A 26,317-nucleotide genomic window follows, 5' to 3' on the forward strand; every position below is an offset into this window, starting at 1 on the left:
TGAGTTCCCCACCTTCCCAAGGCTGGTGGGGCTCAGGCTTTGGGCTCCAGTCCCAAGCTCCAGCTGCACAGTGGCAGGTCCTAGGCTCCGGTAGCAGGGCTTCAGGTTCTAGCCCCCCTGCCTCCCCTAACCCCTTATCCAGGGCTTAATTTGTCCCCAGGCTTGGCAGGGCTGAGTAAGTCTGCTGTGAAAAGTGATATTTGTATGTTAATATCACTTTTCTGCAATGAACTTACTAGCTAGCAATAAATTACAATGATTTGGATGTGTGTGTGTGTATATTTAATTGTTTTTCTTAAAGCTAATTAAGTATTTTAGGAAAAAGTGTGAGAGTGGCCACCAGCAAGAGTTGGTGGCCACACTCTGAGTGCCCCCCCAAAATTTGTCCTGGGAACCCCTGCTAGTTCAAATGAAAAGCCCAAGATGTTTACTTGCCCTTGCAATACAGAGTTATTTTTCACAATACTATTCTCAGATCCCTACCAGAGGAAATCTCTGAAGGTGAGCTCACAAGAGAACAGGGATATGCAATGGAAATACTTCTCAGTCTTAATTAAAGCCATATTACCAGGCACTGTTTTAATAAATACCTATGCATGTATAAAAAGAAAAAGAGGCTCTGATCTTTTCTGAAATATTAAATACTGACTGTATTATGCACAAGTGTAACACAACAGTACTATTCATACCATTTTAGTTGCTAAGGAACTATTTTTTCATTATGCAGAGTAGGTCCAGTTTAGGCAAGTGACTTTACTATAAGAAAGCACTGGTGAAAACAGTCTGTGAAAAGATGGCATCAAACATAAGAGTTCATCTCTAGATTTCAATACAACCTGAAATATTAATATTGTACTCTATTATTATTGTTTTAGCCTTCTAATAATATTTCCAATAATAAATAATTGCAAAACCATTCTTCATTAGTATTCCAAATCCTTTACAAATGGTAATATAAAGTAGTGATATTTCTTGCTTCTGATAAAAAAAGTTTTCAATAACAATAGGAAGGTGAGGTTAAGCACATGTAACAAAATATTAAAATATTTAATTTATTATTATAGGAAAAAAATCAGATGAATCCCCACTGCATATAAATAGTGTTCTAAATGGGCATTTAAAAACACAGAGAAGAGTTAATTACAATTCTGTAATGTTAAATCTTTTCTTAAAATGTCTCCACTTAACACAAAGAATGCAAGATGTGTTAATAGTACCCTGTCTCATAGTAATTAATACATTAGTGATTACAACAACTACTGTTCTGTCAATTTGTGTAACCAAACAACCAGTTTCTTTTTATAAACTATTGTTAGATTTTTTGGCCTTTAAAATAATTTTTAAAATTATTATTATAGCAGCACTTTCACACCTCTGTTAGCATTTGAATAAGACACTAATATTCACTGAAGTATGTCACTTGACTGTAAAAACTCATTTGTGACAAATGTCTCAAAATAAATTATTTCTGCTCTCAAAATTTTCAGAAAAAAACCAATGAGATTTTAAAATTTTACTACTTCCTATTTAAAAGACAGAAAAATACTGGTTTAACCTAAGAAACTGTTCATTTCCTAGGTGTATGTCATCTGGGAACTGGCTAATTTCCAGGTGCTTAGTGATGCTACAAAAGTGGCACTATGCCAGAGCGGAGCAGACTCTGGGACCTGCTGGAAGGCAGGGCCTGCAGTAACTCCCACCCTGCTTCACTCACTCTGTCAGGAACCAAATCTTCCCCTTCCACCACCCTTCTCGGCAGTTGTATCTGTAATGAGAATTTTCTAAATGTCTCATTCTGGTACAACTCCAACAGTGGGAGCAATAATGGGAGCCCTAGCATAGGCTTGCTGCCAGCATTTTCTGACCCGCTCATAGAAAACACTATGGTAAAAATGCTGACATCCAACCAGGGCCAGATTTCCAATTAGGTACAGTAGGCACGTGCCTAGGGGCACCAGAGTTCTAGGGGCACCTAAAAGTGAAAAGTGGGTTAAAAGCTTCATTTTTTTAAAGAAAACATGCTGTAGGAGGGAGGGGGAGAAGGGATGGGGGACAGGGACACTGAACATGCTGTGCCTAGGGGCATGTAAAGTGTAAATCCAGCCCTCTATCCAACCACTAGAAGGGCTCCCAACATTGCTACCACTGATGGAACTGCACTAGTGCTAGAAAAACAATTGGAGAATTTAGAAGAAATCTTCTATGTATGCAAGATTATCGAGATCCACCTCTGCTGCTGAATCCTGTCCTCTGCCTCAGAAGACGACAGCAGAGGAAAGGTATGTGACAGCAGAGGCTGGGTGTGTAATAGCAGAGGCTGGAGACAAATCCCTGGATTACAGATTCATAGATTCTAGGACTGGAAGGGACCTTGAGAGGTCACCGAATCCAGTCCCCTGCCCTCATGGCAGGACCAAATACTGTCTAGACCATCCCGGATAGACATTTATTTAACCTACTCTTAAATATCTCCAGAGATGGAGATTCTACAGCCTCCCTAGGCAAGTGTTTAACCAGTATTCCAGTGCTTAACCACCCTGACAGTTAGGAACTTTTTCCTAATGTCCAACCTAAACCTCCCTTGCTGCAGTTTAAGTCCATTGCTTCTTGTTCTGTCCTTAGAGGCTAAGGTGAAAAAATTTTCTCCCTCCGCCTTATGACACCCTTTTAGATACCTGAAAACTGCTATCATGTCTCCTTTCAGTCTTCTCTTTTCCAAACTAAACAAACCCAATTCTTTCAGCCTTCCTTCGTAGGTCATGTTCTCAAGACCTATAATCATTCTTGTTGCTCTTCTTTGGACCCTCTCCAAAGAAGAGCAACAAGACCAGAGCATCTCCATGCTGAAGAACAGGCTGGCTTCTGAGAACAAGTAGGCAAGGAACAAAGATTTCTTAGTGGGAGGGACAATTTCAGTAGCCATTATATGTTAAGGATTAAGTAGAAGTTAGAGGTGCAAGAAATCGCTCATTTTGAAGATGGGCAAGAAAGAAATTAGAGTAGAGCGTGAACCATGCATTAGGGGAGCAGGGATGTGCATGAGGTGCCTAGGGTAAGTATACCGATCTTTTGTAATTTAATGCATTCCTCAGGATTCAAAGAATATCATGCTTTTCTCAGAACATCTGAATTTGATGGGTCAAATTTGCTAACTTTTCCATTCATAATACAATTTAAAATAGCCAACTTTGACTTTGCTTAATGAAATCAGAAATGCATATAATTTTAATTATTTAGATGAGAAAGTGCCTTACCTTTCTCTGATAAATGGCAATCCAATCTGTTGTAGCAAACCACTTGTGGTTCTTTATGTCATTTACACCATTCTTTAGATTTCCATATCGTTTGGTCAAGTCTACCTGGAGTAAATTTCTTAGTAGGTCCTTCAGGTCTGAACTGAAGTGTGATGGGAACCGTACCTAAAAAAACACACCCATAAATTACCACCACAATATAGATTACATTTGTTTTTTCTTACCCTTTGTGAAGTAAAGAGAACAATGCTCATATAAATTAAAACTGTGTAGTCATTCTACACTTCTAGTATCAGAAGGTTAGCCGTGTTAGTCTGGATCTGTAAAAAGCAACAAAGAGTCCTGTGACACCTTATAGACTAACAGAAGTATTGGAGCATAAGCTTTCATGGGTGAATACCCACTGCATCAGATGCATCTAATTAGTTTCTAATTAGTTGCTAATTGCACAGTCAGAAGTCATATGTGAGAATTCAATCTAGAAATTTATTTATACTATAATCTCTCTATAGATACCCATACACTGCCAATCAAGCTCTTAGCTGAACAATTCTGAGTATTGTTTAAACACATGAAAGTTTGTTTGCCTTGTCAAAGTAAATTTGTGACTATTTAACAGACCATCTCAAACACAAAATAGTCATATCCAGTCTGCACTGGCAAGGTAAACCAGGTTAGCATGAACTGTGCTTCAACAGTGTTTAAAAAAGATCCAGTTGATACAGGTTTCACTGCATAGTTTTACAGGGCCTTAAATGATCCAAGAGGAACCATCAGAAAATCTAATGCAGGATCTGAAATTGAAAAAAAAGTCTCTTGCTACGTCCACGCTTCCAGAATTTGGCACTCACTATGCCCAGTTGGTCAACGGTACTCTGTAGCTATGAAATGTCATTAAATAATTAATTTAAGAGTTAAATGCAGTGCACAGAATTATTTAATCTGTGAAGAGATGTGGCAAAATCATCAGCTCTGATAGCTAAGTACGTTCCTCCGATTTATCTGTGTAGGCATGTGTATAGCTCTCATTAGCGTAGTATCTGAGTGCATTACAATTACTAATGAATATTATCCTCAAAAGGGACCATGAATTTGGTAGGGCTAACCGGAATGGGCTATGCTTTAACCTTCCCTTCTCTGTGCTAACTTAAGGATTCCCATTGCTGTGTTGACTAATAAACCCCATTGTTTTGACAACACTTTGAGTGTCACTGCAAATGCTTAGTGAAGTTCATAAGTCCCTGAAGAATACACAAGTCTCTACCAGGAGTCTATCTCAGTTGGATTTGCTCAGCAGACCTCCTGGTGTGAAAGAGGAGTGCTGGGGCTCCGGACCTTCGGTCTAAAGGAGGCAGTGAGGCCACGTGGCCTACTCTGTGCAGGAAGAAGGAGACCCTTTGCAGGTTTGGCACATTGAAGGGGTGCCTCCTAGAGACTGTTCAAAGCTCGGGGTGTAGCACTGATCCTGTGGATTTGTGACATATGCTTACTGGATTATTTAGCCATTTTCTTTTAAACATGAAAACATAAAATTTGAGGTGTAGGAATGCAAGAATCTGAGTTTTTAAACTGTAAACGCAGCAATATTTCAGAGACTTTAAAAAATGTATGCACTTTAAAAAAAATATTATTGCAGTAAGGATGTCCATGGATTCAAAAGTACATGTTATGGACTTCTCTAATTCTCTATCTAAATGGATCAACCTCTAATAAATCAGTGAATTGTAGATCTACTCAGTAGACAATCAGGTTACAGGAAAAGCTCTGCAAAGACAATGGTACAAAACAAAGATTTTTTTAAAATAGACCCTTTTTGCATACCTTTCCAGAAACTATCTTTTCATAAATTTGAATTGGTTGATCTGCAAAGAATGGAGGATATCCAGCGGCCATTTCATAGATTAACACTCCTAATGCCCACCAGTCCACTGCTTTGTTGTAGCCCTGCGAGATAAAGGGGAAATATTACTGTTTTACCATAGCTAATAAGATTTAAGAGTTCCTATACACTTATAAATACAAAATATATAGTATTAGTATAAAACATTAAAACACAGAATAGTTCAAAATTAATTGCCTCATGACTTCCAGTTTGTAGATGACTTAAAACACACATGGATGATGCACTATGAGATTTTTTCACAGCTCAGTACTTGAAACTTCTTGCACAGATAGCTGTGCTTGGGCAGAGCCCCAGTGAAACAAGTGGGACTCTGCATTGGTGCAGCAACCCACCCACCCGCCGAGAAGAAAGCACAAATACCACCCACATAGCAACCCACCCACAGAGAAGAAATATTGGGGCCCAGGTCTTTATTTGAATGCAGTCTCATCACATGAAACTTAGTTTCAGAGCGAATTAAAGACATTTCATTAAGTAAAATCATGCCTCTAGCAATGTACATACTGTTTCATTCTTATTATTTTAGTATCTTAAAACTTATTAGTTAAGTTAAAATGGAACCTCTCAAAGCTTTTAATAGAAACCAGTTTTAAAATATTTAGTTATTTAGCTGTTACTGATTCATGTATTAACTAACCTGTACTTAAAATTTATCTGACGAGCTTTTTTTAAAAAAAGCTGTTTACTCTGAAAATATAGATTACTATTACTTAAATTACAAATACATTTGCAAACAGTAAACTTAAAAAAATTCTTTTTCCGAGATCTTACCAGGACCTGAGCTCAAGCTTCAGTGTCTTCCCTGAAAAAATTAATATCAATATGCTAAAGTGAGAGAGGAAGGAACACAGCTTCCTGTGCTGCTTTACATGTTAAGTGTATTAAGATACAAGGGCTAAGAACTATTATCACCGCCAAAACTTTCAAGAGAACCATCACCCTGCACCAAGGCCTTGGAAGGTTACAAGTATTTTCAATTCACTTTTACAGACAATAGATAAGATATTGTGTAATAAGGGAGCATCGGTAAAACAGGGATAATGATACTTGCTTTCCTTTGTTAAGCACTTTGAGATATATGGATAAAAAGTTTTACATAAAGGCCAAGTATTTATAATAATTCCTTTTCCATTCAGATACTCGTTATATTATTTGAAGAAAGAGATGTGAGATAAGCCAGTTATGCTTAAAAAGTAGTGTCACATTTGATTTTATTTATATTTAAAAAGACAAAAAAAAAAAAAAAAAAAAAGGAAGACGATCTAATGCATAATTCTTACAAGTTGAAACACTCCCTCAGAGGGGTGATTCCCAAATGTCTATTGGTTTATCCAGTATGCAGGTCTGGTTACCTTCTGGAATTTTTTAACTAGTTCATTAAAATATGAAAATATACCAGAGCAGGCAAAACTGGCATACGCTTATGAAAAATGCTAGCGAAAAAAACCCTCCTAATTATAATTTGCTTCCTATCCTGCAAAAAGTTACTTGCAAATGTGAGAATAGAATTTTGCAAGGTTGCATTAAGAGTGTGTACTAAGATAATTTGGAGTATTTTTTAATAATCTCTAATTAACACAGAGGATAGCATTTTGTGTACTTTGCGAAGGACTGGCAATTCAGGGACTGATTTTCACAGGTGCCTAGCTTTTTCAACTGCCTCAGATGCCAATCATTAAATAAATAAATCTAAATTGGATCAAATGTCAAGCCTGAACAACAAGACAGTGCTTGTTCTTAAGATTATATATATAAATACCTTGCTGAGAATTATTTCAGGAGCCAAGTATTCTGGAGTTCCACATAACGTCCAAGTCCTTCCTTTTACTCTTTTTGCAAACCCGAAGTCTGTGACCTGGAGCACAAAGAAAAGTACTTGTAATTATTTTTAAGTGTAGTTTAAAAAAAAATTCAATTTGGGAGATGTTTTGAAAAATATCTTCATCCACAGAAGCAATTTACCATTTATGTCTTGTTCAACATGGTGTAAGACTTCATCTTGTTTAGCCAGTTATTTTGATCCTTTAATTAGGACAAAAGCTTATGAAAAAATTGATAAAACTAAACAAAAGAAAGATATGGCAGGTACTCCACCCTTAGCACAAGCCACTGCATTAAAAAATGCAAAGCAATGAGAGTTAACCATGGATTATTATTTTACAGATGAATTATACTTGTATTAAATGTTAGTTCTTACTGTTACTTCAGTCTTATTAAATATAGCTGAAAATGTGATTATTGATAATGGGTCACAACTTCTGTAGATGCCATAAAAAACTCAACAACTGGATCAGAAAAAACAAGGTTGGTCAAGCGATCAGGAACTCCTTGAAAATCTGGGAGATTTTTACTGCAAAATTGCATAGGGATTATATGTACTGTGATAGAGCCAGGCCAGTTGGGAACAGCAGAGTAGTCGAAGGGAGATATACTGGCCACTGGAAAAGCAGTTTTCTGTTCCCTGAGTGACCAGAGCAGGGGCTGCTCCAGGCTAATGAGAACACCTGACTCCAATTAACCTGCTAAGAGTCAGGTGAGGCTGTTAAGCACCTGACTCTAATTAAGGCCTCTCTGATGCTATAAAAGGGCTCACTCTAGTCAAGCCAAAGGGAGTCAGAGGAGAGGAAGTGCGCGCGAGGAACTGGGAACAAGAGGCGTGCAAGAAGCCGAGAGTGAGTAGGCATACTGCTGGAGAACTGAGAAGTACAAATTTTATCAGACATCAGGAGGAAGGTCCGGTGGTGAGGACAAAGAAGGTGTTGGGAGGAGGCCATGGGGAAGTAGCCCAGGGAGTTGGCAGCTGTCGTGCAACTGTACCAGGAGGCACTCTAGACAGCTGCAGTCCACAGGGCCCTGGGCTGGAACCCGGAGTAGAAGGCGGGCCCAGGTTCCCCCCAAACCTCCCAAGTCCTGATCAAACACAGGAGGAATTGACCTGGACTGTGGCTTCTACCAGAGGGGAAGGTCTCTGGGCTGTTTCTCGACCCACAGGGTGAATCTGTGAGGCGAGCAAATCCGCCAATAAGCACAGGACCACCAAGGTAGAGGAGCACTTTCTCACAGTACCCTTTTGGCACCATCAATGTAACATTATGTAATAGAGTAAGCTATCATAAAGGAGGTCTTTTCAGATGATAGTAACTTCTGATACAATCCCTCTGAAATACTTTCTCAGAAATTATATACTATTCAGTACAAACTCCTTCAGACGCAAAGAGATGCAAAATGGAAGAGGAACGTTTCCATAGCTCCACTACTATGGTATTTCTTTATGTGGAAGAAGACTGGAACTTTCACCTAGATAAATAGGGCATATATCTTTGTTAGCATTTCTTCCTCCACCAAAAATAAATAAATAAAATAATCTGACCTGCCACTGCTCAAAAAAATAATTTATGATGATCCCAAAACCACTTATTCAGTATAAGACAAATATATCTTCTTTCTTGCAAAGACAGATGGCTGTTACGAAGACTTTACTGGAAATAGCCAAATCACAAACACTGATCTTTGTTCTTTTCCATTCATGCTTTTAGGCTGAGTGGACAAACTATTGAGGTTTTCTGTTTTATAATTTCAGTCACACTGTTAATCAAACTTATCAAGAGAGAACTTTTATTTGCAGTTATGTTGTTTGAAGCAATGCACAGTTAACACTCTTGAGGCATATGTGGAAGGTGCCTTATGGGAGTTTCCCTGAAACTTCAAGAACTTGCTATTTGAGTTCAACAGTTGTACTGTGAGATTCAAATATTAACGTTTGCATAAACTAAGTTTTTACCCCTTTTTAGTGTAAGCAGTTAGTCAATATTTGGGGTCTTGCAGGTTGTTTCCATTAGGAGGCGAAATTGATGATAGTGAGTTATTTCTCTGATGCCATTCTGTATATTTATAAATCATGTACACAAAGTTCTGTTTCCTTAAACACAGTAGAATCAAACAACAGAAGGCAGTTTCTTTGCTCACAATTCCAAGCCTCTTCCCAATCAGAACTTTGCCCCAAAAGCTCTCTTTTGGTTCTCTCTGAAGGCCAAGTCACCAGTGCCAAGTCCACTTATTGTCTCTCCTGGTTCTTTGCTTGCTTTCCTGTTGGCCTGTGTGTTTGTGACTGTGAGCCAGAAACAGCTCCACCAAACAATACCCACCCCTTCACTTGCATTCAGATCCAAGGAAAAACTTTTCAAACTGCATAGTTCAGCTCCTACTCCAGCCTTCCCATGATGGTCAGAGATTTGGGCAGTAGCTTCTTATTATTTCAGCCATTACTAAACATAAGGGCATTTAATCACTCCCTCATTTAGCCAGAATGGAAGATGACTGTCACATCTACCAGCTTCAACAAGGTTTGTGACTGCCCATAATTCATAGATGCACTTGCTAGGAGCTACCCAACCTCCAGCATAATACAAAACTCTGAAATATATAAATGTTCACCTGCATCATACCTGGATATATCCTTGCTGGTCAATTAAAAGATTTTCAGGCTTTAGATCTCGGTAGATGAGGTCTAGTGAATGGAGGTACTCAAATGTTAGCACTATTTGAGCTGCATAAAACCGTGCATGTGGTTCACTGCAATGAATTAAAACATTATTATGCCTTTAACAATAGCCTTACGTAGTTACAATATAAAACGTCACATTCTTAAAGCTGTAGACAATTTAAATATCAAGCAATTGTTTCCTGGTTATTTATGTGATAGAAAAAGAACAAAGGGAAACAACAAGATTTTAGTATCCAAATGCCCGTAATCTCAATCCTCCAGGATTTATAACATTTAAAATTGCACATGCAAGCCAAGGGGTAATGTGCTCCACAGGATAAATCTTTCTGTTTATTTAATTTTTGCTTTGTTGCAAGATGATGTTTTCATTTCACCTGGTCTTTTGGACTAACTTTTAGAAACCAAAAACATTGCCAACAACAATCTATACACTCGTCCCAGGATTCTCTCTTGTACAGATTATGAAAGCCTATATTAACTAATTGCAAACTAATAAATGTAATTAGGAGACTTCTAGTGCATGATTTCAGCTCAATGACAAGGGGAAAAATTAAAAGGCATGTACCCATACTATGTAATTAAAACTCTTTTCCTTAATGATTACAGTTTCAAGAAAAAAATATACACAAACTAGAAATTTAAGATTTTTATTTCTGAAGGAATAATCTAATTAAGTATCTTACCTGAATCTTCCAATTCTTCTTAGATGTGAGAACATTTCACCACCAGGGACATATTCCATAATCATGTATAAATTAGAATTGTCCTAAAAATCAAATAAAAAGATACACATAAATATTAAGAATTCAACATTCTAGAATCTCTATAGAAAACAATTTTTCAAGTAAAGCATCTTTTACTTTTTACTAAAGAACTAAAAGATTAATCTCTAACCACATACTCAACATAATCAACACAAAACAGCATACTGTAGTTGGTGGAAAAGTCAGACACAGGAAACAGACATCACCACTGTGACATTGCACTCCATATGTTTTATGGAAATATGCTAATGAGCGTGAATATAATGTTACTGGAATATGCTTTATGCAAAAGGTCTCTTATAAGGTATCATTACAAAGCTTATAATCTATTGAGTAGATTGTAATTGTACTCAACAAAAGATGGCATATAATAGCCAGAAAAGGCTTAGTTTATGTTCTGCCCTGCTACCACTGATCTGAAAGGTTTAAAAACCGTAAGCAAGAGGAGAGTTCAACCAGTCTCATGGTAAATTGTAAGATCCAGGAGTGCGAATCCTGTACAATGCTCGGCTGGATCCTTAGCTGGAATAAACTATCACAGCTCCACTGAAATCAATGAAACTACACAGAAATAAACTAGCTGAGGATCTGGTCTGATATCTTTAGAGAAGTATATTCCCACAACTGTTAGAAAGAGAGGGCAGCTCCTTCTAGTGGACCTCTAACATTGTTTGGAAAATAGAACTAACCCAGGGAATGCACTTCAGTTCATGCAGTGGTCCAATGGTTAGTTTAATACCTATTCTGCTTCAGTCCTCTCTTAAAAAAGTTAATTGTATCAGATGCTTAATACAATTAACATTAAATTACAATCTGGAGCATGAGCCAGAACAGGGAAAGAACAGAATAAAGAATAATTAGACAAATTAGATATATTCAAATTGGCAGGGCCTGATGAAATTCACCCAATTTACTTAGGGAACTAGCAAAAGCAATCTCAGAATCATTGGCAATTATCTTCAAGAACTCATGGAGAATGGGTGAGGTACCAGAGAACTGGAAAAGGGCAAACATAGTATCTATCTATATTTAAAAAGGGGAACAAAGAGGACGGGGGGTTATAGATCAGTTAGCATGTCAATGCCTGGAAAGACACTGGAACAAGTTATTAAACAATCAATTTGTAAACATGAAGAGGGTAATAGGGTGATAAGTAACAGCCAGCTTCCATTTGTCAGGAACAGCTCATGCCAAACTAACCTAATTTCTTTCTTTGACAGGGTTACTGGCCTAGTGGATAGGAGGGAAGCTGTAGATGTGATTGTAGTAAAGCTTTTGAGGCTCTCCCACAATATTCTCGTAAGCAAACTATGGAAATGTAGTCTAGAAGAAATCACTATAAAGTGAGTGCATAACTGGTTGACAAACCATGCCCACGAAAGCTTATGCTCAAATAAATTTGTTAGTCTCTAAGGTGCCACAAGTACTCCTGTTCTTCATGCTCAGAGAGTAGTTATCAATGGTTTGCTGTCAAAATGGGAGGACATATCTAGTGGGGTCCAACAGGTGTCTCTCCTGGGTCTAGAACTAATCAATATTTTCATTAATGACTTGGATAATGGACTGGGGAGTATGCTTATAAAATCTGTGGCTGACACCAAGCTGAAAAGCGTTGGAAGCATTTTGGAGGACAGGATTAGAATGAAAAGGACTTTGATAAAATGAAATTAAATAAAGGTAAGTGCAAAGTATTACGGTCCTGCTCTATTTAACACTAGTTACATCCCCGCTGGAGTAGTGTGTCCAGTTCTGGGTGCCACACTAAGAAATACATAGACAAACTGGAGAATCTAGAAGAGAGCAAGAAACGTGATAAAACGTGATAGGAAACCTGACCTATGAGGAAAGATTAAAAATACTCAGTATGTTTAATCTTCAAAAAAAAAAAAAAAAAAAGACGACTGAGTGGGGACCTGCTAACAGTCTTCCAATATGTTAAGGATAATTATAAAGACAGTGATCAATTGCTCTCCATGTCCATTGAAGGTAGGACAAGTATTAATGGGCTTTATCTGCAGCAAGGGAGACTTGGCTTAGATATTAGGAAAAGCTTTCTGAAAGTACAGGAATATGTTACAAAGGGAGGTAATGGAAGTTTAAGAACAGGTTAGACAAACACCTTTTGGGGATGGCCTAGGTTTAGTGGGCCTTGGCTCAGTGCAGGGGGATGGACTACATAATCTCTTGAGATCCCGTCCAGCCCTACACTTTTGTGATTCTATTATTCTCATTAGGGCCATGCCTCCATGAGATATATAAATGTATTTCAGAAAACATACATGCAGACGATAGCCTGAACTTAAGACATTCTTCCAAATGGAGCATAAAGATTGTCATTAAAGTAACTGATGTTCGTTTGAAACATTCCACCACACTGGAAGCTGAAAATTTCTCAAGTTATTTTCAAGTTCTCCTTTGCTCATCAGTTTACAGCACACACCCGTTTATCTGAATAGAATAGAATAGAATATCAAGGTTGGAAGGGACCTCAGGAGGTCATCTAGTCCAACCCCCTGCTCAAAGCAGGACCAATCCCCAACTAAATCATCCCAGCCAGGGCTTTGTCAAGCCTGACCTTAAAAACCTCTAAGGAAGGAGATTTCACCACCTCCCTAGGTAACCCACTCCAGTGTTTTACCACCCTCCTACTGAAAAAGTTTTTCCTAATATCCAGCCTAAACCTCCCCTACTACAACTTGAGACCATTACTCCTTGTTCTGTCATTTTCTACCACTGAGAACAGTCTAGATCCATACTCTTTGGAACCCCCTTTCAGGTAGCTGAAAGCAGCTATCATTCTTCTCTTTTGCAGACTAAAAACAATCCCAGTTCCCTCAGCATCTCCTCATAAGTCATGTGTTCCAGCCCCCTCATCCATTTTTGTTGCCCTCCGCTGGACTCTTTCCAATTTTTCTACATCTTTCTTGTAGTATGGGGCCCAAAACTGGACACACTACTCCAGATGAGGCCTCACCAATGTCGAATAGAGGGGAATGATCACATCCCTCCATCCGCTGGCAATGCCCCTACTTATACAGCCCCAAATGCCGTTAGCGTTCTTGGCAACAAGGACACACTGTTGACTCATATCCAGCTTCTCGTCCACTGTAACCCCTACGTCCTTTTCTGCAGAACTGCTGCTGCCTAGCCATTCGGTCCCTAGTCTGTAGCAGTGCATGGGATTCTTCCGTCCTATGTGCAGGACTCTGCACTAGTCCTTGTTGAACCTCATCAGATTTCTTTTGGCCCAATACTCTAATTTGTCTCAAAAGCCTCATCCACTTCATCCCCCTGATCTGATGGTCTATAGCAGACTCCTACCACATCACCTTTGTTGCTCACACTTCTAAACTTAATCCAGAGACTCAGGTTTTTCTGTAGTTTTATAGTGGAGCTCTGAGCAGTCATACTGCTCTCTTACATACAATGCAACTCCCCCACCTTTTCTGCCCTGTCTGGCTTGGGGGCACCCAAAAGTTTCAGATAACGGGGCATTTGAACACACAGAAGTGCTATTCACTAACACAGGGCTGAATGGAGGACATGCTGTGCATTAGGTAACTAGGATGGTCAGATAAAGGGAATTTGGATACTTGGAATTATATTGAATTTCACACAGGGTATATGGCTAGTTTACAACAATATTTTGACATCAGTTTTGAAGACCTTTCTAATATAGAGAGGGCATCCTCAATTCCCAAGATGCTGATATGTAACTGACTCTTGGAAAGCTCATGCTTCTGAAGCATACACCACACACTGCGCACCACCCATCTATACACACACTTTTCATAGTTAAGAGGCACCTCCTGTTAAAATAATCTGAAGAGAAGGAATTTAAAATGTCACCTAATCAACAAGATCATAACATTAAGTTCCCTCATTCTCTATAGCTTCTATTTCTTGTATGTCTGCCTCATTTTAGATGTTACGAAGTGTCATCAAGAAAAAATGCGTAACATGGACCTCTCTGATACTTACTGAATTTTGGGCCTTGTCTACACTATAGAGTTTTGTTGACACAAGTTACACCGACAGACAGCTACTGCTGTAATTAAACTGCTGTTTCATGTCCACACTATGCTCCTTGTGTCGATGGAGTGCATCCACAATAGCACCTCTTGCAACGAAACAGAGCAATGCACTATGGGTAGCTATCCCGCTGTGCAACTGGACGCAGGGAGCTTTTGGAAAGTTTTGCAAGGCCTGACAGGGGCAGGGGCAAGTGCAGTGTCATATGACGATGGCTTCTCAATCCCATCGTTCCACGGGCATCCTACTAGATTGACAACTACTTTTCAACTTCCCTGGTAACCTGCAACCCAATCATCTGTGTCAGAAAGCATGGATTCTGCACTGCTATTCAGTATTGTGCTGTGCATTATGAACACAAGTATATAAGAGTAACACAATGGGGGGCTATTCGGCTGGAGGAGCATATTAACACTGAGCCTCAGTAATGTGTGCTGCTGTAGTGTACTGAGCCTGGCATTGTTTGCTATGAACCTTGTAATGATCACTGTGTGTGCCCGAAAAGTGACACATTTTAAATCCCTTTTTAAAGTAGCACTCAGTAATATGACCAAACTGACACTGCTGAACACTAACACAAGAAGCCCACGTAAGTGTGTATGTGGTTGAGTGTGAGACAGTGAGTATGTGTGACAGAGTTACAGAGACAGAGTGTGTGTTGGGAGAGAGTGAGTGTGTTGGCACGCTGTCTATAAATTCAGACAGCAGCCAGAAACAACCAATCCTGAGACAGAAACTGATGCACAGACAACTAGCATGGCCTCCTCTCCCCACAGACCAAGGAGATCCACCCACTTCCCTGTAGTCCAGTAGGAGGGCGCTTGCTGCCAGTAGCCTGCCTGTGTAGCTGGCTGCAGGGCAGCGGAGTTCCAAACAGTGAGCAGAGCGGTCATGGTGGGCATTGTGGGATGCATCCTGGACGGCAGTTACAGTGACGTAATGAACGCAGTGTCTACACTGACTTTGTTAATTTAACTTTGCCACAAAAAGCTCTACGATTCTCATCAAGGTGATTTTATTTGGTCATCAAAGCAGGAGAGTTTTGTTGGTGGGAGGAGCATTGTAGTGGTACACCTCCACTATTTTATTGACAAAAGCTGCCTTTTGCCAACAAATTGTGTAGTATAGACAAGGCCTTATTCTCCCTAAGGAGAAAAAAGACTTTAGCTTAGCAGATAGGAGCAGAGGCACAAGGTTTTGAGTCTTTTTCAAAAACAACCAAAATGCCAACACACACACACACAAGATAATATGCTTCTTCATGTAACACATATACTTACTTTATTGGTTATATGTATAGGCTGGTGTTGATAGTGGAAAGAAGAATGATGGAGAAAGACCAATTTTTTCTGCTTTAGCATAATTCTCCCCAGAAGTACACAGTTAAAGGGATAACATGAACTTTAAATGTTACTTCTATGTGAAAGTTTTACCAATGATTTTTACAATTATCATTTAGATTATTATGACTGAAAGAGATTAGAGAAATTACACTAAAAAATGCAAAGCCTAACACAACACATTAAAAATAATTGGCTACATTCAAATTGATAGTGTCCCTTCATGGAAAGGTTTTATGCAAAGTACATTTTACCAAAAGCATGAATTACTGGATATTAGTCATAATTTACTTAGTATTTTGAAAACAAAGCACATACTTTATATTACCCATCGCAGAGAAGAAAAATAATTTTGCATTCATAATTCTTAGGAGGATGTGATGTACTTTATCGTAACTGCATTATAGTGCAATGGCTTTACAGATTGAGCAAGAAAGTTATCTGTACATATCTAAAATTTGAGCATATACTTCATTCACATTTTGAAACAACTGCTTTCAAAATATTTACCTTAAAAGAATACTCCAGTCTCACGAGGAAAGGAAAGTTCACTGCTTGCAATATTCTCTTTTCATTCAGCGTGTGTTCTATTTGCTTCAGTTTGACAACCTACAAACAAATAATTTTTAAATTTTTCAGTCTAAACAGATCTTATGTTTTCCAATAAATATATTAAAGTCATTGAACTGAAATGCAAAACATGTAGATACAAATGGCTAAATGAAAGGCTTTCTAATACAAGTCATATTTAGAATTTCTTTCCTTAAAATTTTAAGAGACTTAACAATTCTTAAAACATGGAAAATGGTTATCTTTAGTAACTGGAGGACTTTTTATATCCCCAAAAGTGGAGCATAGGAACCAATGGGGCAAACTTAACACATCCATGACAATGTACCCAGCTGACCTGATGGCAGTCACCTGTTGCAGTGACAGGGTAGTGAATCTCCATAGCCATTTGATGTTGAGACTATCAGTAAGGGTGTCGATTAGTCCTAATGATGAGTTGTTGGTGAAACATACTTACTCACAAGGAACAGGTCTGAGACCCTCTCATTTTGCAAAACCCACAGCCAGGAAAAGATAATGGAAAATTTGAGTTTAACTAATAATTTCCTTACTCAGAACAGTCGAATCTGCCACACTTCACAATGGGTTTCGTATATTCTGCTGTATACAGTAATTCCAAGGCCTCCTAACAATAAATGCTTTACGGCGAAAGGCAGTAAATGATAGGTTCCAGCTCTCTGGCTCTTCTATTGCTAAAAGGAAATAGAATTATTTCCTTTTATTTAACTCCAGCATTAAGTAACCACCCAATTTATCAATACCCCATTGTGAGAACTGATGGACGTGCTTATGACTTGAGAATTACTTTCAGTTACTAATGCTCTGGGTTAGCTTTGAACTGGTTACCTAAAGGTGAAAGGCTTTGTATCCCATCTCATTATCAAGGTACTAAGCTATTAAAGTCTCTCTAAGGTGCATTACTTTTATCAGATAATATGGGCTTTCTAAAGCAATGTTAGGTAGCATGTAACGATTCTTTAAAAAACACAAAACGGAGCAAACAAGCCCACAAAAACCAGGATAAAATTGGAGCCACTCAAAAACAGTGTTTTTGTTAAACAGAAATCTGATCTTACTACTGTAAGATAACTGATATGCTAGGTTCCCAGCCAAGTCTTAAAATTTACTTGTATTAGTTATTTTGGTTGCAAAATAGCTGTAATATGTAGAAGCGCACTATTTCCCCCCACCCCTCAAAATTTTGTATGAGAAAGCTCTCTTTTGGGGGGGAGGAGGGGGAGTTTGTTTTGTTTTAAATGTTACTTCCGCGAGAAATCACAAACCCAGATATTTATACTCACCAAATCAACTCAGTGTGCCCTTTTAAAAAAGTAATTATGTAATGAAAATAACCAAGCAACATCACTTTACAGATATGCTGTACCAAGAAAGGACATACTTCAAGTTTTTTAAATTACATTTTTAAGCTTTGATGAACCCTGACTTAGAATACAGAAAGGAAACACTGAATCACCCCTGACATTCAGGGTCCAACATGTTATGTTGTTATTGACTCTAGACAAAAGCTGCCTCCATGACCACAAACTCTGTGGACTTCCAAGGGATCTGTAACTGCAGAATCTGGTGCAGTTTTTGAGAAGGAAATATATCAAATTCATTTGTCTGTGGAATAGAAGGCAACTTTCTTCAGCTGACTGAAAACTGCACACAATTCTCTTTTTGTAATCAGTCAGATCTCCTTCCCTTTCTCTTAGATGACAGGACATCACACACAGTGGCAAGATGGTAACTAGGATTCAACATGGAGTAAGGGTGGTGATTGTTTGACTGACCTCTAATATCATAATGATCTAAGAACTCTTGGCATGGCACAGATATACTCTCTGCTGTCACAGGGATCTAATTTCTAAAATCAAAATGGCTGAGAACTTAAAACCTGGATGGTAACAGACTGCAAATCCCAGTGATGACAACCTGGTAATACGCTCAACAAAAAGTGCTCTCAGCCATGTTTGTAGCTGTTTCCATTTCTTCACACTGACTCAGCCATTTTAGGCTTCAGTGTGATACACGGATTGACATTTCTGGAATCTTATTATATAGATAATGCGTATGTGCAAGAAACTGAATTAAAATTGCATGGGCGAACTTAATTCTGACATTTCCTAATTTTGAAGCCCTTCACTTTGTAATGTTCTTTTAATGTATTTTTTTGCATTAAATTACTTCTATAGTATCATAAATGTGTTATGGTGCCTTACAAACAAATATGAGAAGTCTTAGTCTTAGGACCTTACAATCTGAATTACAAGTCTTATATTCCTGAACAAGTTCTAGATGAAAAATTATCTGCAAACCATAAAAACCTGTCACCATAAAATATGATTTACCACAAAAAAATAAACAAAAGTTATAGATTATTTTAACAATATTACTTTGCATCCTAAAATTCCAACTTTGTTTAAAATGAAATTTAAACAAATGATAGTGTTTATTGAATCTAAAGCACATGTGATAAAAAACAACTATTAATAAAATGCAGAGTGGCATAACAGAAGTGATTCAAACCTTAGCAAGGCATTTCAATTTTCAATAGACAGCAAATGTATAAAACAGCAGCTCTCTCTGTAGCCTGTGGAAAGCTGTGCATAGTGTTGGCTCTCCTCTTTATTTCCAGCTGCTAAATCAGAGAGCTAAAAACATTTTCAATTCTTTCCTAGATTTACTCCTCCATCTAAGGGCTTGTCTACACTGAGAAGTTTCTGCGCAGTAAAGCAGCTTTTTGCACTCAAACTGCAACTGAGCACACATTGCCAAGCCACTTTGTGCGCAGAAACTCCTCAGTTGCAGTGCTGCAAAAAAACCCACCTCGACGAGAGTCATAAGGCTATTTGCACAGATGCTCCAGCGCTCTATTGCCAGTGTAGACAGTTGATTGCTTTCTGCGCTGTAATTGGCCTCTGGAGCTGTCCTATAATGCCTCAAGTGATCGTTCTGCTCATTGTTTTGAACTCAGCTGCCCCTCCCCTTTTAGTGTGTGTGTGTGTGTGGGGGGGGGGGGGGATAGAGAGAGAGCGCGCACACCCAGGGAGGAAGGCGGGGGCTGATGTTGTGTGTGTGAGATTAAGAGAGAATGAGCAAGAGTGTGCTGTAGAAAGAGGAAGGCGGGGGCTGATTTGGGGTTTCCCCCACCCCCAGGACTGGTTGCTTCCTGCTGCTGTCTGAACTTACAAGAAAGCATGCTGACACATTCTCTGTCCCCCAAAACACAGTCTCTTTCTTCTCCTCCATACACACGTACACTCCCTGTTACACAGTCTCTCCCCGCAACACACTTCAGTTGAAAAGCAGCTGGCAATGTAGCAGGGTGCCCATGGAACAATGGGATTGGGAAACCTACATCATGTGATGTTGTGCCTGCCTAATGAGGCATTGCAAACCCTTCCCAAAGCACCCTGCGGCCAGTTGCACAGTGGGATAGCTACCACAGTGCACTGCTGTCTTTGCCGTTGCAAGAGCTGCTAATGTGGATGCGCTCCAGCATCACAAGGAGCACAGTGTGGACATGCAACAGTGACTTAATTCCAGTGTTTTAATAAAAGTGGCATAACTTGTGGCGCAGAAACTTGCCAGTGTAGACACACCCTAATTAAGCAATTACTATAGCTGCTACAGGTATGTTATATGATCATGAATGAACATGGACGTTGACTATGGTATAAAGAATGGAGATGATATGATCCAACTAGGCAATCTCTATTAGCTTGTGGTCCACGCTATGAACAATTTGTGGACTCTTGATCCAAAGTGTCCTTCAAAGTTCTTGAGCTACATTGTATCAACATGTAGCAAGATAATTTTCAATTTCAGAAGTTCAATATACACCAGGTGTTCTCAAACAGGGGGTCGGGAACCCTGAGAGGGTGCTGAGGTTATTACATGGGGGGTCATGAGCTTTACATCTCCACCCCAAACCCCGCTTTGCTTCCAGCATTTATAATGGTGTTAAATATATAAACAAGTGTTTTTAATGTATACTTAGGGTTGCACTCAGAGACTTGCTATGTGAAAGAGGTCACCAGTACAAAAGTTTGAGAACCACTGCTATGCACAATAAGTTTGCTTATGCAAGAATGTTTGAGCAGATTCCATCTAAACCCAAGTCAGTTACATCTGAGCAAAAGATAATTAAAAGCAAAAATGTTATCTTTAAAATCAGCTGTTTCTGTACTTTAACATGATCTTTTTAGCATATTCTGTGAAACATCATTGCTAATGGCTGCTATGAAGCAAAGCCATTCCTGAACAATCATAATTGAAAAATGTGGGAACTACCTAATAAGAAACAACTAATTAGACTTTCTTTACACACTATTTGAACTGTCGATAGTACTAATTGTAGTAAGCAAAGAGTACTACACATAGTATATATTTAATCAGACTCAAGCCAAAACAAAATCTCTTAGTAATATCTAGTTAATAAATTATGTGTCAAATTCTCTGAACTTGAAAAGTTTTACTCTTTAAAATGTAGTGCCAGTACAATATATATTTTACACACACATCAGATTACCCAATCTAGTGATACCAGACTATTTTAGTGGGCAGAGTAGGAGCAGTGAAGCCGTGCAAGCTGCACCACCCTGGATACAGGACATACAGCAGACAACTCCTTCAAAAATGACTGCCTTCCCAACAGTCAAAACTCCAGCAAGACATAGGAGGAGCTCACGCATACAGGGCTGCAAATTCAAACAGCCAACTGGCCCATGCTGCTCATTTTTGTTCCCTGGGCACTAAGTTCACCTGTCCATGCAGCCTTCTGTTGAGTGGGGAAACAAGGAGGGGCAAAACCCAAGAAAATAATAAAAATTAGGGCTATCAAGCAATTTAAAAAATTAATTATGATTCATCAGTTTTAATTACACTGTTAAATAATATTAGAATACCATTTATTTTAATTTTTTTCAGGGGTTTCTATATTTTCAAATATAAGCTCAGGGCTGGGGGCTCTGGGCTTCAGCCCCCCTCAGGGAGTGGGACTCCACCCCCCCCCCGACACACACACTAGGGTTGCCAAATTTCTGATTGCAGAAAACTGAACACCCTTCCCCCGCCTCTTCCCCAGGACACGCCACTGCTCACTCCATCCCCCCTCCCTCCTTCACTCGCTCTGCCCCACCCTTGCTCACTCATTTTAACTGGGCTGGGGCAGAGGCTGGGGTGCAAGAGGGGGTGAGGGCTCCGGCTGAGATGCAGTCTCTGTGGTGGTGCTAGGGATGAGGGGTATGGGGTACAGGAGGGGGCTCTGGGCGGGGAATCCGGGCTGAGACACTGAGTTGGAGTGTGGGAGGGGGTGAGGGCTCTGGCTGGCGGTGAGGGCTCTAGGGCGGGGCTGGGGCTGAGGAATTTGTGGTCCAGGAGGGGGGCTCCTGACTGGGGGGTGGGGCCAAGGGGTTCTAAGTATGGGAGGGGCTCCCGGCTGGGGCAGGGGTTGGTGTGTGTGTGTGTGTGGGGGTGAGGGTTCCAGCTGGGGGGTGCGGGCTCTGGGGTTGGGCCAGGGATGAGGGGTTTGGATTGCAGGAGGGGGCTCTGGGCTGGGACAGAGGGTAGGGGTGCAGGCTCTGGGAGGGGGCTGGAGTGTGTGCGGGCTCCAGGAGGGAGTTTGGGTACAGGAGGGGGCTCAGGGCTGGGGTAGAGGGTTTGGGTGCAGGAGGGAGTGCAGGCTATGGGGGGTGCTTATCTCAGGCGGCTCCTGGGAAGCGGTGACATGTCCCTCCAGCTCCTAGGCACAGGGGTGGCCCAGGGTCTCCATTCGCTGCCTCTGTCCACAGGCACTGTCCATCTTTGCAGCTCCCATTGGCCGCAGTTCCCGGTTGGCCACAGTGGCCAGCATGTCCCACCAGCTCCTAAGCGCTGGGGCAGCCAGGAGAGCTCCGTGCACTGCCTGCGCCCCAAGTGCCAACTCTGCAGTTCCCATTGGCCGGGAACCATGGACAAGGGCAATGCGCAGAGCCCCCTGGCCACCCCTGTGCCTAGGAGCCAGCGGGACATGCAGTCCACTTCCGGGAGCTGTGTGGAGCCGGCCACTGTGGCCAGTCAGACTTTTAGTAGCCTGACAGGAGCCGCCAGGGTCCATTTTCAACTGGCCATTTTGTTCTGGGGCCTAGGAAGCTGCAGGCTGGGGCTGCTCCAGTGCCCCTCCTGCCTGGGAAGCTGCAGGCTGGGATTGCTCTAGCCCTCCCTCCCCCGACTCCAGAGCTGCACAGCCCTCCTGCTGCTGATGCCTCTCACCCTGCCCCCAGGTATGCCATTAATGCATTAATTTTGCTTTAAGTTAATTGCAGGCGTTAACTGCGATTAATTAACAGCCGTAATCAAAATAGGTTATAAAAAAGAAAGAAAAAAATCCACACAATAAAAAAAGAAAACATGAGAAAAGACAATAGGACAATGGACCAAAAAAAAAAAAAAAGACGGGTGAACAAAACATATTCTTTTCAAAACACTACAAATCCAAAGAGTCAGGGAATGAACTATGAGCATCCGCATACAAGTATGAAATGCTATGACTAGACTGCAGGATTTATTTTTTTACTTATGCCTTTTAAAAAAAATTGAATCCTTAGGACAAGGTAATTCTGTTGCAGAATTGTTAAAGAAAAGCAACAACTCTATTTTCCTGTCAGAGGCAGAAGTGCCAGCTAAAACCCACCGTAACAGCATGAAACGTGAAAATAATAGGACGCAACATTTTTTCAGACCACAGATAATGATTTCAGTGAACAGCATGCTCTCTGCTGGCAAAGACAGTTTTTAACCACACAAATTAGTATAATTATAAAATGCTCCAACCTTCTGTTTATCCAGTATCTTCATAGCATAATACTGTTCTGTGGATTTATATTTCACCAACATAACTCGCCCAAATGATCCTGTTCCAAGGGTTTTTTGTCTCTCAAAATCATCTAGGCCAGCAGTATTCTACATGTACACAAAAAAGTATAACAGATTAATAAATAATGATTACAGAGTTTTGGTACACAGAGACACTTAGTGATGGGAAATGTAGTCATTTATCGAAGAGGATGGATTCAATTTCTTCTGTCAAAACTAAAAAACTAGAGCGCTAACTAACGTTAATATAATTTCACACAATGAACCTGGATTGAGAGAATGGTAATAGTGCTTGCATTAAAATAGAAAGGGACTTAACAATATTTCTGTCATTTTTAAACATAAATTATCAAGATGTTATGCAGCAAGCAGTGAGAATTTAGCTGCAAAGAGATCATGATGTTAACAAAAGAAAAAAGAAAACAAAACCTGCAAAAGATTACAGTCATCATCAAGTTTCCAAAATTAAGTGCTAAAGAGAATTCTATGTGGGAATGTGTTGAGGAACTACTATTCATTCACTGTCTAGAATTCATATTTGAACACATTTATAAAAGAGATCTATCACCTCAATATTTGAATGGTATTTGAAAAGTCAGTAAAATTACAACTTTTTCTCTAAACAGGAAGCATAAACTATGCACTCTCACTCATCAAGAGAGAAACTTCTCCCTAAAGCCAAAGGATTACCAACCAGGAGAGAAATTTCCAAGCGGAATGTCCACAATATACCACTGTGTCCTGTTACAAAAAAGCCAGTTGTAACAGGACATAAGAGTGGCGAGATTCAAACTATCAAATTGTCAGTGAGAATTAATTTCATAGCAATGAACCTATCACTAAAAATGCTCTTTCCCAAGCTTCTGAGACCAACAACCAAAGCATCTTTTCTGATCTCAACTGCAATTACAAATAATGGGGTTAAGTTCTTTGCATGTACACTCCCTCAACAGTTTTTGTACTGAAAATATCTTCAATTTTCTGTAGCACCCACCACAGTAGTATCTGAATACTGGATACTGAACTCATTTCCAGAAAAGTTACTAGTCAGAGTCATGCAATGTATTTGTATTTTAAATCATAATTCCTTACCTGAGGGGGGCTTTCCCATTTTCTTAAGAAATCTTCTTTGGCTTTGGCTAGGAACTCTTTCACTGAAAATACAAAAAATGTTCTCAAGTTCAATTCACTAAACATGTAATGCAGCTGTTTGAAACATGTATCTATTAAGTATGGTTTCTTTAAATAAAAGTACATGATAAACTCCTCTTCAGTTCTCGTACACTACATAGATGAATTGCCTTTACTAAACACAAAGCAAGCACCAGCATCTCTAAGATTTCTACAGTATCTCCAGTAGACCCCTAATTATTTTGGAATACTACATATTTCTATATAAATTACTTAATCTATTTAAAATCTAATGACCTACAATACTGTACACGCAAGCAGTCTTTAAGGTGATGTTAAGCATTCTCAAATTGATTGGAAAAAACCTGCACTTTGCAAATAATCTACATTCACCTAAGGCAAAGTTTTTTTTAAAGTTATACTTTCAATTACTGGAGAACAAAATAGTTCTCATTGCCTCCCCCCCCCCCATCACCTTTATTTAAAGGCTGGTTGCAAGCAGAAGTACAAATTGTACAGCATTATTGCAAGCAAAGACAAAACACAGGGCTACAACACGGCACATTAGAGATGCCCACAGTCAGAGAATAAACTTTTAAGGTATTAATTTCCCATTTGAAATTAAAGCAATGTAGCAACAGTACGGTTCTGGATGACTGTTTAAAATGTGCACTAGTATATTGTATCCAGGATCACTTTTCAGATATTTTAATCCTACATCTTTATCAGCCAAATCAGTGTAGGATATTTTATAGATGCAATGAAAAATGGGCTTTTTCAGTTTTTATTGTTATTCTGAAACATTCAAAGAATCACCATAACTCATGTTTGTTTTGTTTTCTTGGGGTCACTCCACATAACACGAGATTAGCAGTGGTAGGTTTTCTGTATTGATGAGTTTTGCTATAGGTAATTTCTAAAAAAATTCAACATAATCAAGCGTTTTCTGAGAAGTATACAGAAACATAATAACAAGTATATTGACATTTCTGCAGCTAAAAAAGAAAATACTGTTTTATGATTGGCTAAAAACAATCATGTGATGAGTCAGGATGTTCCTATTGTTTGCTTACTCAAAGAATAGATATGCCTCATCTATACAGAATATTTTTTAAAATTCCCCTACCAGTGCTGTAGTACTGATGCAGCTCCAGCAGTGCTAGCAAATGGTAGGATCCCTAAAGCAGACTAGCCACTGGTATTTTTACCACCATGCCACCTAGATCTGAAGTCAGACAAAACTAGGATAAAAATGCCAGTGGCTGGTTTGCACTGCTGGCACAGGGGGAGAGGCATCAGTGCAGGGGGAAATTCAGAAAATCCTCAGAGCAGATACAGTCTTAAAGATATGAGCAATGTTTAAAGCAGTGTTGCCCAACTTTATTGCGCAGGAGGGCCACGTAAACCTAAGCACAACCTTGTGTGGGGCAAACTGATTCTACATATTTTAACAAGATTTAAAGTCACCTGGGTTGATTTATATTTTAAGTTCAGCTTGTTTTGTATGTATTTACATCGGTTGTTTCTATGTCCAGTATTGTCTAATTACACATTAGTGTAAACTAAAATTATGTAAACATGATGACAGAACTCTTTCACCTAATCTCATTTAAGGAGAGTAATGGATAGGGCTTCCCCTGGCATGAAACTCCTCCTTACTACAAGAGGAACTATGAACATCTGATTTCACACCTGATTGTCTTTGAACCAGTAGGGAAAAAAGAATAAGGCAGTCACTTTTTGATAGTTTTATAAACCTAACTTTGAATTACATTCCAGTAACCTGAAAAAATATTTCATGTTAATAAAGATAAGGAAAAAAAAAACAGTTCAGGTTTTGTTTTATTTTGGATTTTTTTGGAGTAGGTGGAAGAACATCAAAACTTATGGAGTATGTAGCATTATTACATAAAGCACTTCACCCCTCTACTGCAGAGCAGACCCAAAAAATTAACAAAATT

The 26,317-nt window shown here is 39.4% G+C and overlaps 1 protein-coding gene across 8 annotated transcripts in view; it reads right to left on the bottom strand.

The window, feature by feature from the left end:
• PRKACB (protein kinase cAMP-activated catalytic subunit beta) overlaps nt 1-26,317 on the bottom strand; it is a 116,973-nt gene that overhangs the window by 7,787 nt on the left and 82,869 nt on the right. For all 8 annotated transcript variants that reach the window (XM_039483963.1, XM_039483967.1, XM_039483962.1 and 5 more), the window contains 8 exons: nt 24,318-24,379; nt 23,184-23,312; nt 16,308-16,406; nt 10,345-10,427; nt 9,603-9,729; nt 6,917-7,012; nt 5,076-5,198; nt 3,255-3,419 (listed from right to left, as the gene is read on the bottom strand). In XM_039483963.1, coding sequence (XP_039339897.1) covers nt 3,255-3,419; nt 5,076-5,198; nt 6,917-7,012; nt 9,603-9,729; nt 10,345-10,427; nt 16,308-16,406; nt 23,184-23,312; nt 24,318-24,379 — 884 coding nt within the window. The remainder of the gene's footprint in view (nt 1-3,254; nt 3,420-5,075; nt 5,199-6,916; nt 7,013-9,602; nt 9,730-10,344; nt 10,428-16,307; nt 16,407-23,183; nt 23,313-24,317; nt 24,380-26,317) is intronic.

This window comes from Mauremys reevesii, linkage group 8 (assembly GCF_016161935.1).
Source record: "Mauremys reevesii isolate NIE-2019 linkage group 8, ASM1616193v1, whole genome shotgun sequence".
NCBI classification, from domain to species: domain Eukaryota; kingdom Metazoa; phylum Chordata; order Testudines; family Geoemydidae; genus Mauremys; species Mauremys reevesii.